Source organism: Branchiostoma lanceolatum, chromosome 3, assembly GCF_035083965.1.
Source record: "Branchiostoma lanceolatum isolate klBraLanc5 chromosome 3, klBraLanc5.hap2, whole genome shotgun sequence".
NCBI lineage: Eukaryota > Metazoa > Chordata > Leptocardii > Amphioxiformes > Branchiostomatidae > Branchiostoma > Branchiostoma lanceolatum.
The window spans coordinates 1,685,001-1,699,810 of NC_089724.1; the positions used below are offsets into that span (position 1 = coordinate 1,685,001).

The 14,810-nt window shown below is 43.5% G+C and overlaps 1 protein-coding gene across 2 annotated transcripts in view; it reads right to left on the reverse strand.

Annotated features, from left to right (window-relative positions):
* Positions 1–13,301, reverse strand: part of LOC136429656 (scavenger receptor class B member 1-like) — a 14,317-nt gene extending 1,016 nt beyond the window's left edge. The window contains exons 1-11 of one of the 2 annotated variants that reach the window (XM_066419580.1): positions 12,744–13,300; positions 9,284–9,441; positions 8,602–8,743; positions 6,826–7,023; positions 6,009–6,112; positions 5,479–5,531; positions 5,122–5,191; positions 4,340–4,597; positions 2,699–2,817; positions 1,884–1,957; positions 386–437 (exon numbers count right to left, since the gene is read on the reverse strand). In XM_066419580.1, the coding sequence (XP_066275677.1) occupies positions 386–437; positions 1,884–1,957; positions 2,699–2,817; positions 4,340–4,597; positions 5,122–5,191; positions 5,479–5,531; positions 6,009–6,112; positions 6,826–7,023; positions 8,602–8,743; positions 9,284–9,441; positions 12,744–12,866 (1,351 nt within the window). In that variant the 5' untranslated portion in view covers positions 12,867–13,300. Of the gene's footprint in view, positions 1–385; positions 438–1,883; positions 1,958–2,698; positions 2,818–4,254; positions 4,598–5,121; positions 5,192–5,478; positions 5,532–6,008; positions 6,113–6,825; positions 7,024–8,601; positions 8,744–9,283; positions 9,442–12,743 lie in introns of those variants that run through there. The other variant, XR_010754781.1, reaches the window with a different exon arrangement.
* Between the last annotated feature and the right edge of the window lie 1,509 nt (positions 13,302–14,810).

Here is a 14,810-nt window from a genome sequence, read left to right on the forward strand (position 1 = left end):
TGCAAGGCAAGCACCCTATCCCATAGTCCATTGCACCGATTCCTCTTTCCCATTCGATTTGGTGATTTTGTATAAAAATGGCCCCAAAAGATGTTGTTAAAACCTCTCGCACATTTGTCGTCGACAATTTTTTTCTATATCTTATTTTCATGGAAAATACTTCCAGAAGTAGTCATAAGTTCCATATCTGAGTGTGTAAATTTTACGGATACGTTCTCAAACAAGGCATTACTGTCCAGCGGCCATTCAGGCAGGAAAAAACGGCAACAGATATTGAGGAACATAATTCAGATTAGGTCAAATTATCTTATACTTCAGAAAGGGCCAGGTGGGAAACATTTACAGCAAAACAATTTGAAAAAACACCAAAAAAAAAACACCTTACCTCGCTTAGCCACAGGACCGGGAAGTACAGCTTCCGTATTTTTTCTGTTTCCCTGAAATATTGAGAATCGTCAATGGTCAACATCATCATGATCACATGATCATGAACGTTATCACCATCATCATCATCATCACCATCACCACCACCACCACCTTTCTATCTGTCCAGGACTGCCGACTCATTATCAAATACAGATGTCTTTTACAGGTCAATCAATTATGTTGTAGTTTTCAAGATAGATCAGCTCTTCACACTACCTTTCCGCCTTATCTTGTCTCGCGTCTTAAGGCGTTTTGTCAGCATTTCTGAGGAATTCAGATGGTCTATCTCTTTGTAAACAGATGGAATAGATATGCACCACGTTACAAGTCAATATACATGTAACGTTGGGTAACCTAAATTCGTGGGGTACTTAAAGTCGGGATTTTTCGAAAACGGGGTATTTAGGGATATGTGCTAGATGCAACATCAGTAATACCGCTAGAAATGCAAACTTGACAGACTAACGCATTCAGAACACTGTCTGAAAAGCTTCGATAACCATGCATTAGAAGTTGGCGACGGCAAAACCTCTCCGTCCCTTATTGTCACAGTCTGAGGGCTTCGTGGGAGACTCACACTGCACGGTTGTTCGCTGGTTTATAAGACAAATGTCACATCTCCTGCCTGCTAAACACAATTATTTACAAGACAACTAATTAGAATCTCTTTTGCTAACCTACAACTGGACTCTAAGTGTGATCAATTATCAAAACTCCTCTCTGTTGCTACAACCTACGGCACGTGTATTTTCCCGCCGCCATATTGTTAACCAGAATCCTGTTGTCAAGCAGACGGCAAAGGTTTGTGAGGAACACTTTTTTGTCTAAATGCTGCGTGTGATAGTGGACTGAGGAAGATATTTTCCTCAAAGTTTGCTCCTAACACAACAAGGAACACATGGACATAGTAGTATTACCATTGCTACGGCATCCAGCTAACTTACCATGAATAATGTAACGTTACACGTTGCCCGATGATGACGATGGGCCGACTTTGAGTGAAGTTCTACCGACTCAACACACGGGTTGTTCCCGAACTGGCCTGATGTGTGCGGTACGGCCGTTTTTTCGTGTATTTTTTTTTACTTGGACACGTCTATATCCATAGCACTCTCCTCAAGCCAAGGATGGAACGAATAGCTGCTGTATAAAATGTGATTAGCGGTAAGATATTCAAGACGAATCTTCTCTCCCGAATTAATGTGCCCCCCTGTCCGACAACACTGTCATTGTGCGTGCGGCGGACGGTAGTTTCAAGTTGAAATATTATGGTGTCAGCACGACTAGAGACAAAATCTACCATATATATGATTAGTGCAAAGATAGTACATGATACTGACAGAATTATAGAAAAAAAGGATGGTTTATTGTTCTGCTAGATTGATTTCAGTCAACCATTATCGGAAAAATCCCGAATTTAGGTTACCCAACGTTACGCCACAGGCGGCTACACTCACCTGATGTGAGGCACTGGTCTGGCGTCCATGTTGATCTGCACTCGTCTGGCCACGTTCATCGCCAGTCCTGTAGTCTGCACAAACGAGGGCAGGTTTTATAAAGAGAATTCAGACATGCATCACTCTTCTTCAGCGTCACTAAAATGAACAAGCAGAACCAACCAGTACTTATATACAATAACTAGAAAAAACGGTTTTACATGGCAAATCACACAGTCATGCATAAGAGGTATTGAAATGTAAAACAACATGGGAAGGTTCCTATGGTAGGGCAGATTTTATATTCTTTTTTCTTTTTCTAAAAAAAAATCTTTATTCAAAGAAAAAATAAAAGAAAACAAATATATGGACAAAGACAAAGTGTGGCGGACTTAAGCTGTACTCAACTCATATTTTCGCCGTCACTTGTACATTATGGAAAGTAAAATGTTTGACAGACGCTCTATTCCGTGTCCGCCACGGCACGTTAATCAACGTTGCTGAACGTCAATGCAATATGTTACTTATATCAGGTGTCTTAGAAACCATTCGGATTTGGAAACTGTCAATTGCAACATAGTATCTCGGTGTGAAGCGGGCAGTCTGTTCTTGCATTTTGAAACGGATAATTTTGCAACTATCAACAGTGTATTTATATGTTCAATCTATATGCGAAACTTTCAAACACATGTGAGTTATAAAAGACATCATGTACATTGAGGGATACAAAATAACTACAATAGTACTCGCGCATAAAAATAGCTTTAAAAAATCCCATAAAGCTTTAACATATCACCTAATTGATTGTGAAAGAAGAAAAGAAACTGCCCACCCACCGGTTCGATGTCTAGGAAGGTCTGATGTTTGAGTTTGTCGGGTTTCAGGCCCCAGACCGAGTCCAGCAGCCGCGCGTCGCCCTGGTAAAAATGCGGCAGGGACAGCACTATGGGCGCACCTGGCGGGGGACACACGAACGGCAGAACCGAGTCATGTCGGAACGGAGGAGTAAGAACGGATGAATAGATAGATCGATGAAAGAGTGAGTGAAGATATGGATGAATAAATCTAGGGTGGTTTAAATGCACGAATAACTAACTTGATGACATGACCACTTATTCATGAATGAATATGGATGAATATGGACGAATATGGTTACGAATAAATGAAATAATGAATGAATAATGAATGAAACAATGAATGTATGAAAACTTTTGAAAAATGAGGGAATGAATGAATGAATGACTGAATGAATGTATGAATGAATATTTATTTATTTATTTATTTATTTATTTATTTATTTATTTATTTATTTATTTATGTATGTATTTATTTATTTATTTATTTATTTATTTATTTATTTATTTATTTATTTATTTATTTATTTATTTATTTATTTATTTATTTATTTATTTATTTATTTATTTATTTATTTATTTATTTATTTATTTATTTATTTATTCTTTGACTCAGGCCACGGGCCCATATTAAAAAAGGAACAACAGGGACAATATACAAACATCTACATAAAACAACAACGACAAAAATATTGCATCAAGTAGTGTAGAAACGAGATGGCGGTAGGACTAGTCGACAATAGTAAGGCCAATGCCCGCTAAGTGCAAAAACCTCAGAATTGCATAGCAGCTGGATTATACCGTTGGCAGACGCAAGGAGACGCATCACAAATGAGTGCGCCAACTTACGCCACCTGGCGTCAAAGCTATCAACTCGACAGCTCGAGAAGAGTAAAGAGTTACTAGTACTCCTAGGCTGAGACATTAACATCTTAAAAGCGTCATGGTAAGCCACCCGGAGTCTCTGCATTGCACCGGCACTATGGTTGGTCCACAGTTGTGCGCAGTACATAGCAGAGCACTGAGATATAAAAAGGATGCGCTTCACCTCTGCCGAAGAATTTGCGGGAGAGAGAATTTGCTTTAGCGTAGAGCTGTCTAGTTATTTTTCGAATTGAATCGTCATCACAAAGGTTGGGGGTAATTTGAAAACCCAAGTATGTGGCCGAGGGAACGTAGGCCAGAAGGGTACCGTATAACTCCACCGAGGGTGGCGCACCATTCAAACGTAGGCGGGGGCATGGGAAATACATACAATTGGTTTTCTTATCACAAAATATGACATCATTATCAGCACCAAATGCCTCACATATACAAATTAACTTTTGTAAGGCTTTCGCTGAAGGACAGATAAGGCATATATCATCTGATAAGGCATATATCATCTGATAAGGCATATAGCATCAGATAAGGCATATATCATCTTCATGAATAAATGAACGGATGAATGAATGAGTACCTTGATGACAGGACCGCCCGTAAATGACTGAACGAACGAATGAATGAGTGGTTGGATGAATGACTGAATGAGTGAGTACCTTGATGACAGGACCGCCCGTCCATGAGTCCGTCCGGCAGACACGCGCGCAGACAGAAGCAGCGGCTGTCGGGGTTGTTGCTTACCTTGGTGACAGGACCGCCCGTCCATGAGTCCGTCCGGCAGACACGTGCGCAGACAGAAGCAGCGGTTGTCGGGGTTGTTGCTTACCTTGGTGACAGGACCGCCCGTCCATGAGTCCGTCCGGCAGACACGTGCCGAGACAGAAGCAGCGGTTGTCGGGGTTGTTGTCGCCGCTCTGCATCAGGCCGGGCCGGGCCGTGTAGCGGTACACCGGGATGCCCCGCACCGTCCGCGCGGACTCAAACACCGCGTGCACCGATCTGAAGGGGTAATAACAAAAACGTTTACTGTTCTTGGTGGCAAATGTCCAGTTCTTGGCACACCAAAACCGTGCGAATATGTTTGACTTCAGGGTGTAATCTACCTCCATGAAAAGCGGCCCTGATGGCCGAATAGAGCGATTTCGAGTGTAACTAAAGGCACAAAACAAACAAATAAATAAACAGACAAACAAACAAATAAACAAACAGAATACGTAAAATTTCGTCTGCTCGTTCTCTTTTAAAAACACTGTTCTATGACGTCATTTCTCTAGTTATTGTAAATAAATACTGGTTAGTTCTGCTAGTTCATTTCAGTGACGCTGAAGAAGAGTGATGGATGTCACTCGAGACGTCCGGAAATAAATATCCGAATACTTATCCAGTTGTAGAGTTTGAATTCTCTTTATATATGACTATGTATGTATGTATGTATGTGGACCCCTTAACAAAAAAGCTTCATGCTTCACCGATGTCTATCATGACGAAAGGGATTAAACTCTACCAGCCCGACGTTCCCGTACCTGCACATGTCCGACTGGAACACGTAGATCGGCTCGGACGTGTCCTGGATGATGGGGTACATGGTGCCAACTGTAACACAAACACGTGAAACAGCGTCAACAGTTTTGCAACGTACTGTCAAACCTCTGTTAATATTAAAGGTAAGCATTGGCTCTTCACTATACGTATTTAATGGTTCTGTGTAGATGTTGAGATCATATCTAATAGAAAACGTTATGTGGCTCGACTCCGAAACTCCGAAAAAGACATAAAAAGGAAACAAGTATGAAACAATGTAAAAAATACCATTTTTATACGTAGTAAAGGGAGACATACATTAGGTACCTCTTCCTTACAGCAGAATGAAATGTGATTACCTGTGCCGTTGATCATGTTACATGTGCCCGTCTTGTTCCAGAAATTCACCTCTCTGCCGACAACAGAAAGTATAGGAAACGTCCCTCTAAGAGCTACACATGTGGCACTGATACAGCATGTCTTACAGACGATTATACGTAGCTAGCTACTACACTTTAGCCCTAGCATGTAGCTAAGTACCAATCCGTTCTCCCAATAATGGCTCACAATTCGCTATCGTAAACCTATCTATTTGACTAGCTACAATACCGCGTGAAAGTCACACGACGCAGCACGGCATTGTAAAGTCGTGCTTTTGGGAAGGAAACAGACAGCATAGACGGCAAAAGGAGTAGCATTAAAGCAGAAGGGATCCTCCCATCTCGTACCAAACTTCCCCCAACCCAAGAGTGTGCCATAGTAAGAGAGATGAAACGCCTAGTGAAGGCTGATGAACACTGTCTGCCTCTTGGTGCTACGAAGCACGGCAAGTGGTACTGAAATTTTACACCCAAAGACAGTTTTGCAGAAGATGTAAACGATGTCGTACCTCATCCCGTTCCAGCGGTCGATGTACGTGTACTTGCGCGGGTCCGCCTGGCCGGAGTAGATGGTGTACACGCCGTCGGACGCGTTGAACTGGCCGCCCATGATCTTAGGCACAGATATTGGATGATAAGAATATGTGAGCATGGGAGCTCACCTCTGTTACGTTAGATAAGAGTAACATGGTAGTAAATTTAAACACCCATTTAAACATCTACGTTTTAAAACAAGAAACAAAGTAAAAAAAGTAGATTGAAACTTTGGTCCAAAACAAAAAAAATAATGCATCAAAATCTTCACTGTCTTCCTCAGAGTTCAAGTGACCAAACAAACCGATCACGTGACCCTACAGACAGGTGACGTCAGCAATATGTTATAAGCACCAAGAGGTTTATACGGCCCCCGTCTCTGACGACCTCGGACCAATGGTGTGCCCAAATGTAAATGACATTAGTTCCTGCAGAGTAGACCTGTGTAATGTCCAGTAATTTGAGTTTGTCTTCTTTTTGTTCTAAATCTATGCTAGCTAAAGTATAAACACAGATAAACTTTCAGGCTAAAACAAGTCATGGTTTTGAGGAACGAAATCAGCAGATCTTACCTCGTACAAAGTTCAGTGTCTAGTACTTTATATTTGTCAATTTTGTGTGTTGCAACTTTAAATACCGTTTTAATTTTGTACTGTGTTTAGGCTAGCTACCCACACTTTCATGCTAAAACACGTCAGATCTTAACACAAGAAAACAGTTATTCTTATTACCTGGACGTCTAATCTTCATCGACAAATAAAGAATTAAGAAGACAAAAGCATCAGCTCTCACCCTGAAGATGCCGAAGGTGTCATCCTTGATGAGCGCGGGGGCGAACGTCTTGGCGAGGGTGAGGAGCGGCTCATGGTACCCGGCCAGCATCTCTCCTACGGTGTGCGTCACGAACAGGGACTCTCCGGTCAGAAGGAGGAGCAGAGACGTCAGATCTTTCACCAGGTCCCGCTCGTTCTCTATCCACTCTGACAGCGTCTGGAAGGAAGGAGGAGGGAACAGGGATTAAAGTACCGGTCAGCTTCTGTCCTACAGTGTACCTCACGAACAGGGATTCCCCGGTCAGAAGGAGTAGCAGAGACATTAGATCCTTCACCAGGGCCCGCTAACCACTCTGACAGCGTCTGGAAGGGGGAGGGGTTAAAGTACCGGTCAGCATCTCTCCTACCGTGTGGGTCACGAACAGGGATTCCCCGGTCAGCAGGAGAAGGAGAGACGTCAAGTCCTTCACTAAGTCCCGCTCGTTCTCTAGCCACTCTGACAGCGTCTGGAAGGGAACAGGGGTTAAAGTACCGGTCAGCTTCTGTCCTACATGTGCATCTCTCCTACGGTGTGCGTCACGAACAGGGATTCCCCGGTCAGCAGGAGAAGGAGAGACGCTAGGTCCTTCACCAGGGCCCGCTCGTTCTCTAGCCACTCTGACAGCGTCTGGGAGGGAACAGGGGTTAAAGTACCGGCAGCATCTCTCCTACCGTGTGCCTCAAGAACAGGGATTCGCCGGTCAAAAGGAGGAGCAGGGAACGTTCGTTCTCTAGCCACTCTGACAGCGTCTGGTAGGGAACAGGGATCAAAGTACCGGTCAGCATCTGTCCTACGGTGTGCGTCACGAACAGGGATTCCCCGGTCAGCAGGAGAAGGAGAGACGTTAGATCCTTCACCAGGTCCCGCTCGTTCTCTAGCCACTCTGACAGCGTCTGGAAGGGAACAGGGGTTAGAGTACCGGTCAGCATCTGTCCTACCGTGTGTGTCACGAACAGGGATTCCCCGGTCAGCAGGAGAAGGAGAGACGTCAAGTCCTTCACTAAGTCCCGCTCGTTCTCTAGCCACTCTGACAGCGTCTGGAAGGGAACAGGGGTTAAAGTACCGGTCAGCTTCTGTCCTACATGTGCATCTCTCCTACGGTGTGCGTCACGAACAGGGATTCCCCGGTCAGCAGGAGAAGGAGAGACGCTAGGTCCTTCACCAGGGCCCGCTCGTTCTCTAGCCACTCTGACAGCGTCTGGGAGGGAACAGGGGTTAAAGTACCGGCAGCATCTCTCCTACCGTGTGCCTCAAGAACAGGGATTCGCCGGTCAAAAGGAGGAGCAGGGAACGTTCGTTCTCTAGCCACTCTGACAGCGTCTGGTAGGGAACAGGGATTAAAGTACCGGTCAGCTTCTCTCCTACCGTGTGCCTCAAGAACAGGGATTCGCCGGTCAAAAGGAGGAGCAGGGAATGTTCGTTCTCTAGCCACTCTGACAGCGTCTGGAATAGGGAAAGGTTATGGTAGTCCCATAGCTTTTTGACGCAGTGGCAGTTATCCACTGTATTTAGGGCTTGGTAATTGCACACATATCTCCGTCTTTTCCCTCCCCAACCGAAGTCAGGTACCCATTAAGGAAAGTCGTGCACTGCATTTACTGATTTTTCTGGATGATTTTTTTCCTCATAACATAGACCAAGAAAGACAGGTGGCTTTAGCGTTTAACGTTTAACGTTCGTAACTTGATGTATTGATACATGCGTACGTCGTTGTGTGTCACACTACAGTGCGTGTTTAAATCGCTAGGTGGTTACCATGGCGGCGATGTTGATGCTGGTGAAAGAGTCGTTCTCCGAGCCTGCGGACATGCGCGGTACGAAGCTGTAGGACTTCAGGTCCACGTAAGACAGCGTGTCGTTCCCGTGGAAGGTCACGTTCACCTTGTGCCTCACCTCTCTGCAAACATGACGTCACAAAGGTCATTAGGACACTCAACGGTCCACAGGAATGTGCACGTGTTTCCTTAGTTTTGATATTTGTCCTGGAACATCTAGACATTATTGTTAGAAATTGACGTAAGAGAGGTCATTTGGCAAAGCAGGGACCATACGAATGTATTTTCTATGCTCTTATATTTTCATGTGATTATCTGGGCTTTCAGAGCGCATAATTGGTACCGGAACTTCATTTCTATAAATTGCAATTATATATGTATTGGATAAGTTATCTGTATTCTCTGCCTGTAAATAGCGGTCTTTTCAAAATCAGCAAGGAGCTTTTAAAAAAACAATTTTAACCTTCTTGAGAACAGCCAGAGGTTTGTAAACGCATTCTGCAGTCCAGATCTTATACATGTCTCAAATGTTGCTCTTTTATGTTGTGATTCGTGATAAAAAAACAAACCCATATTTTTGTCAACGGATAACATTTTGTGAAGCCCAAGTTTTCTTTCCTATCTATCTTCTAGGAAGATTATTACATTACTTCTTTCCCTACCTGTATGTGTACGGTCCTTTCTCAAGAAATGCGGGTTTCGCCCCGTTCAAGACTTCGTCCTTGTTTAACAGATCGAAAAAGTAGAACTGGGTGTAGATGGGGTAGGGCGGGTCCTTCCAGCGACGGTAAATAAACTCTCCATCCCGGAGGGCCATCAACTGACGGGAGAGGAAGAAGGAAAATGGCTACAGAAATTATATAAGATAAATGAGAACAATGAAAATCAGGGACAGAATAAAGCAAAATAGTTAATAAGATAGGATACGGAAAAATACAATGCTGGAAAAATTACAATAATAAAGGGACCCCAATTTTTAGTTAAAGGCATCCAGAGCATTTTATGAATCCAAGCCCTAGTAGACTGATCCTGACTGTCCATCACTGATCCTGACTGCCCATCACAATTAGCGGTTCGACCAATGAGAGAGTCCGTCAACTATTTGCATTTTTATGTTTTAATGTTGCATTTCTACGTTTTGACGGAAGTGGGTGGGGCTATGGTATCGGTCTATTTACACTAGGCGCGTGAAATTAAAAGATCACCATGTAGCTTATTTAGTGCCGCTTTTGCGCACTTTTGATAGCAAATCCGCACGCAAATATGGTAAACGGTGGTATTAAAGCCAATTTCATAATGATTACAGCAACTAGAATATTTCCGCCTTTCAAGCCTCATAAAATGCTCTGGGTGCCTTTAACAACGCGTCATAAGCTCATACATACGTCTGCATTCCTCAAGGGCCTGATAGTGAGGCTAATACTTGTCAAAAATGTTTGCACCACAACCAAAACCATAAAGATTCTACTAAAATGTACTTGACTATATGCTTCTAGAGGGATTCTAAAAGAAAATCCTTAATTCGTCTTAATTAGAAACACACCTCTTTTCAAATATGATGACTGAAACAATTTTCCAGCAGGAAAGTTTCCTTTTCAAAGGAAATTTTTCCAAGACATGAACCACCACCCCCGCCCGCTAGTGGACCAGTCCTTGGAGTCAAAGGTCACCCCGACACAGGGTCACCGCTACCAGCTGATCAGCAAAACAACCAACAGCTGTTTGGACTAGTTAAACAAAACCAGGCCAAAACGTCCTTGCTCAATCACTAATACTTCCTTTTCAGTTCGTTTGTTTGTTTGTTGGTTTAGCATACAACCTTGTCTTAACAGTTTAACTCAATATTCTTCTGAAATTGTCTTCTCTCATTAACATATCTATTCAGAGTTTTGGTATAAAAACTAGGTCTACCAGGGTCCCCCGAAAGTGCGAAATGGAACGAAATGGAACGAAATGGAACGAAATGGAACGAAATGGAACGAAATGGAACGAAATGGAACGAAATGGAACGAACTAAAACTTATGTAACATTATGAAATGAAATACCAGTAGATAGCGAAATATAAGGAACGTTGTAACATTCACAGTAGACGGGAACAGGAAGCAAATACATAATATAACGTGTTTTATTTCTTGAATCTGTTTGATGATAGTAAATACAACGTTTTTGCCGCGTTTGTGTGGCTAGATTCTTCCCTGAAAATGGGAGCGCCGCGTGCAAAGAGATCCACCGCTCTTCCTTTAGCGTGCGTAGTCCAGTGGTTAGCGATCTTGCCTCTGGAACTAGAAGCCCCGGGTTCGATCCCGGCTGTGTCACTCACCCGACATGCACGCTACCGTTTAAGATCGCAGTCCTTAGGACGGGACGTTAACCTGTGGTCCACTATTCATTGTACTCGTCGAAAAGAGCTAGGGGAATTTCCCCGGTACAATGAACCTGTAAATACTGTACATAGCGTCTGTCTTCTCTGTCACGACCAGTGGAAGAGTAGCTCATCTGTTCATTGAGTTCATTTGAGCTAAACTGGTTCGAGATCCCTTTCCTTTTTCCTTTCCCTTTCCTTTGTGTTTATCAACTATCTGCAAATGAACTGCTGAAAATAGCAGGGAAAACAAGCAAACGGAACTGAGTATCGAAGTAAGGACTAGATTATACAGAGGTTCGTGGTAACATTGCATCTCATAATTCACCAAGAGGGCATGAGGCAAGCATAATTTTATTATTTATACAGCGTGTTTGTGTGTTGCAAATGGAGCCCCGCTTGCAAATGAACCGCCAATGTTGCCAGCGCATCAGAACTGTGCACGTGGGCGTGCTACCGACAGGTTGAATCAAACTCCGACTTTCAAGTTTTATTTATATACGGTTTTAGTCCATAACTAGTACGTAGCATATGCATATCTCCGCAACAACGATTTTTATACAACCAATTGTTCGGCTGGTCGGCTGTCGGAGAATGGACCCCTCCGTTAATGATATGCAAATGCAGCTCTGTGCTGTGTCACCAATGTGATATTTCACACTCCATTCAATCACGGACGTGGACTGAGAACTACCGCTGGATACATTTCTACTTCCTTGTTCACGACAAAACAATGGGAGGGTGTGAACGAGCAGGAAATGGCTTCACAGTTCACACAACACGCAAACACGCTGTATAAATAATGAAGTTACGCTTGCCTCATGCCCTCTTGGTGAATTATAATTATGAGATGCAATGTTACCACCAACTTCTGTATAATCTAGCCTTTACTTCGATACTCAATTCCGTTTGCTTGTTTTCCCTGTTATTTGCAGCAGTTCAATTGCAGGTAGTTGGTAAAATCAAGGAAGAGCGGTCGAGCTCTTTGCACGCGGCGCTCCCATTTTCAGGGAAGAATCTAGCCACACAAACGCGGCAAAAACGTTATATTTAATATTATCAAATAGATTCAAGAAGTAAAACACGTTATATTATGTATTTGCTTCCTGTTCCCGTCTACTGTGAATGTTACAACGTTCCTTATATTTCGCTATCTACTGGTATTTCATTTCATAATGTTACATATGTTTTAGTTCGTTCCATTTCGTTCCATTTCGTTCCATTTCGTTCCATTTCGTTCCATTTCGTTCCATTTCGTTCCATTTCGTTCCATTTCGTTCCATTTCGCACTTTCGGGGGACCGGTCTACCAGATCTTTCTTTAGTCACTGACGAAAGATAGCGGATTTACAAGCACTCAATCAGTGGCACAGTGTAAAACCGGCGGTGATAGTTGATAATGACATAATTTTGTAGACAAGACCATGTTCTACGCTACAAAGAACTTAAGAAGTGGAGTAACTTGTTGGACAACGTGTTTTGAAATAACGGACCGCCAACATTCAGTGTGAGTTACAACAGTAAAGCCGGTTAAATTACAACAAACGCCAGAGAAAACAGTGATTTTACCATCATACGCAGGCTTTTTTGAGGACCATTTTCTGAATCTAATTGTCAGCTGTGATGTCAGCTTGTTACGGGAACAATATTAGAACTGATTATATCATGCTGAACCTCCCACACACAGGCCAACCAGTAACTGCTGAATGCTACATCTATTTTGTTCAGTCAGTTATCATGATTACTGCTACGACGCGTACCTGAGTGACGTAGGCGTCCAGGAGGGTCCTGTACAGGCACAGCCCGACCACTCCCCCCAGCAGACACACCACCCCCACCGCCCCGCAGCACGCCCGCCGTCTGGAGCTACATGTACCCGCCATGTCCACCAGAAAACCCCCGCTGACCCCGGTCTGCAGCCCCGGACTACAGGCTTCTTAGGGTGGTATGTAGCCTGGGTACCAGACCACCGCGCTACAGTCGGTAATCCTTCGGTAGGGGAAGCAACTTGCCCTGCCACCACAGTTAGCACACGCGTACGGGCACCTAATTATCTCTATGATAGATATTAGAGATCGTAGGGTAGGATTGATAGCATGCCAAGAGAGACCGGGGGCAAACTCTATGTCGCGTATGATGTTCTCCCCCTGAGCCAAAAAGGGGTCATCGTCTGGGGCGAAAGGTCTGGTATCCAGATGGGCTACGGTGGACCACCAGATAAACGTTCCGTCCCGAAACTGCAACCCGAAAGTGTCAAATTTTATATTGTATTAGAGTAGTAAAAGTAACAACAGCCGTGGATTCCATTAGCCTCGCCTTATATATATATATATATATATATAATACTCCAACAAGAGTCCGTAGGACACAATTCTCCGTGAAGTATTTATAGTATGTACAAGTATTGACCCACACAAATTGCATCTCTGCACAGTCCAAGTAGTGTTTTAGAGCAAGTAAAGAAAAAGTGTTTGTTTATCTTTTTCTTTCAATACAGGAGTGGTCAACCTGAAAAGTATGTTTTTACAGCATGACATAGATGGGATCTAGAAATTCCGGGAAAAGTTACAAAGTTAGATCTAGATGGCCTCTTTTCAATTATCAACGAACCATTCAGCCTTACAACTAAGATGTATCAGAAATCACAAATATGCAGTAAATCCTCTTTCCACAATTTATTGCAGGCCGGCCTGATCTATAGCTATCAAGCTATTTGCAATAAAAAAGGCTAATCTATATTATCGTAACATTTCACGAAGGTCAAAGGTCACCGGATCTAACCACCAGGAAGTGACACTGGCGCGCGGACTTTTCTGAGAGATATTTCTCAACAATCTTTCATCCCCTGCGTAAACTTTTTACATTGTCACAGCCTCCGTATTATAAACTACAAGTGTGGTAAGTTTGAAGGTCCAGAGATTTCCCATTTTCACACTGTGCGTAAAAGTGCATCGTCCGTCCCGTGCGCACATACTGTAAGCGAGTTGCGAGTGGTCAAGGCATACTTGATACACAGACTGGAGGTCACACTACACATGTTCGCAGCTAAAACTCACAATTCCCGTTGCCGCATTGGTATGTAACTTGGTATATCGTTTGCTAGGTTGCGTGTGGTGATGCACGTTGTCTATTTTTCAATGTAACAGTGACTATACGATCACAGCAAGTAAGGAAGATTTATACCCCGTATCTGCCTGAAGTATTCCAGTCATGCATAACGGATTATAACATGGTCCCTATGGCAGGGCAGTGGGACATAGCATTAATTATAGGGGTGCAATTACGATATTGGATTGACGTTTAAAGTAGTTATGGTGTAAAAAAGCTATTGTGCATCACCACGCCGAACCAGGCAAACGATATGCCAAGTTACACACCAATGCGACGACGGGATCGTGAGTTATAGCTGCGAACGCGCAAACAAATACATTCCCAATACTCCCAGAAGGAGGTCACACCTCCTCCCCGGAGTAATAACGACGGACGAGTTTGAACCGCACAGACCGGTTTCGGTACAGGGTGAGGAGTTTGTCTATGTCATCGCGCACGTCCGTGAAGAATACAGCGGGTTCGAACAACAGCGTCAGCCTCGACTTTTGTAACTTGTCGAGTCGAGATTCAGTCGACCTTTGACTACCCCCCAACCTTGAACTTTGAACCCACCAAGCCTCGTGACTCAGGCTAATTTTAACTAAAGGCCTGAGCTACAGCTGGCCAGCTAATTTTAGCTACTGGAGGCCAGCGCACTTTAGACTCTATCCAGCATTTTTTTTCAACCATGGAGGTTAAAGGGACGTCTAACATCTGCTTGGAGACAAGCACGATTA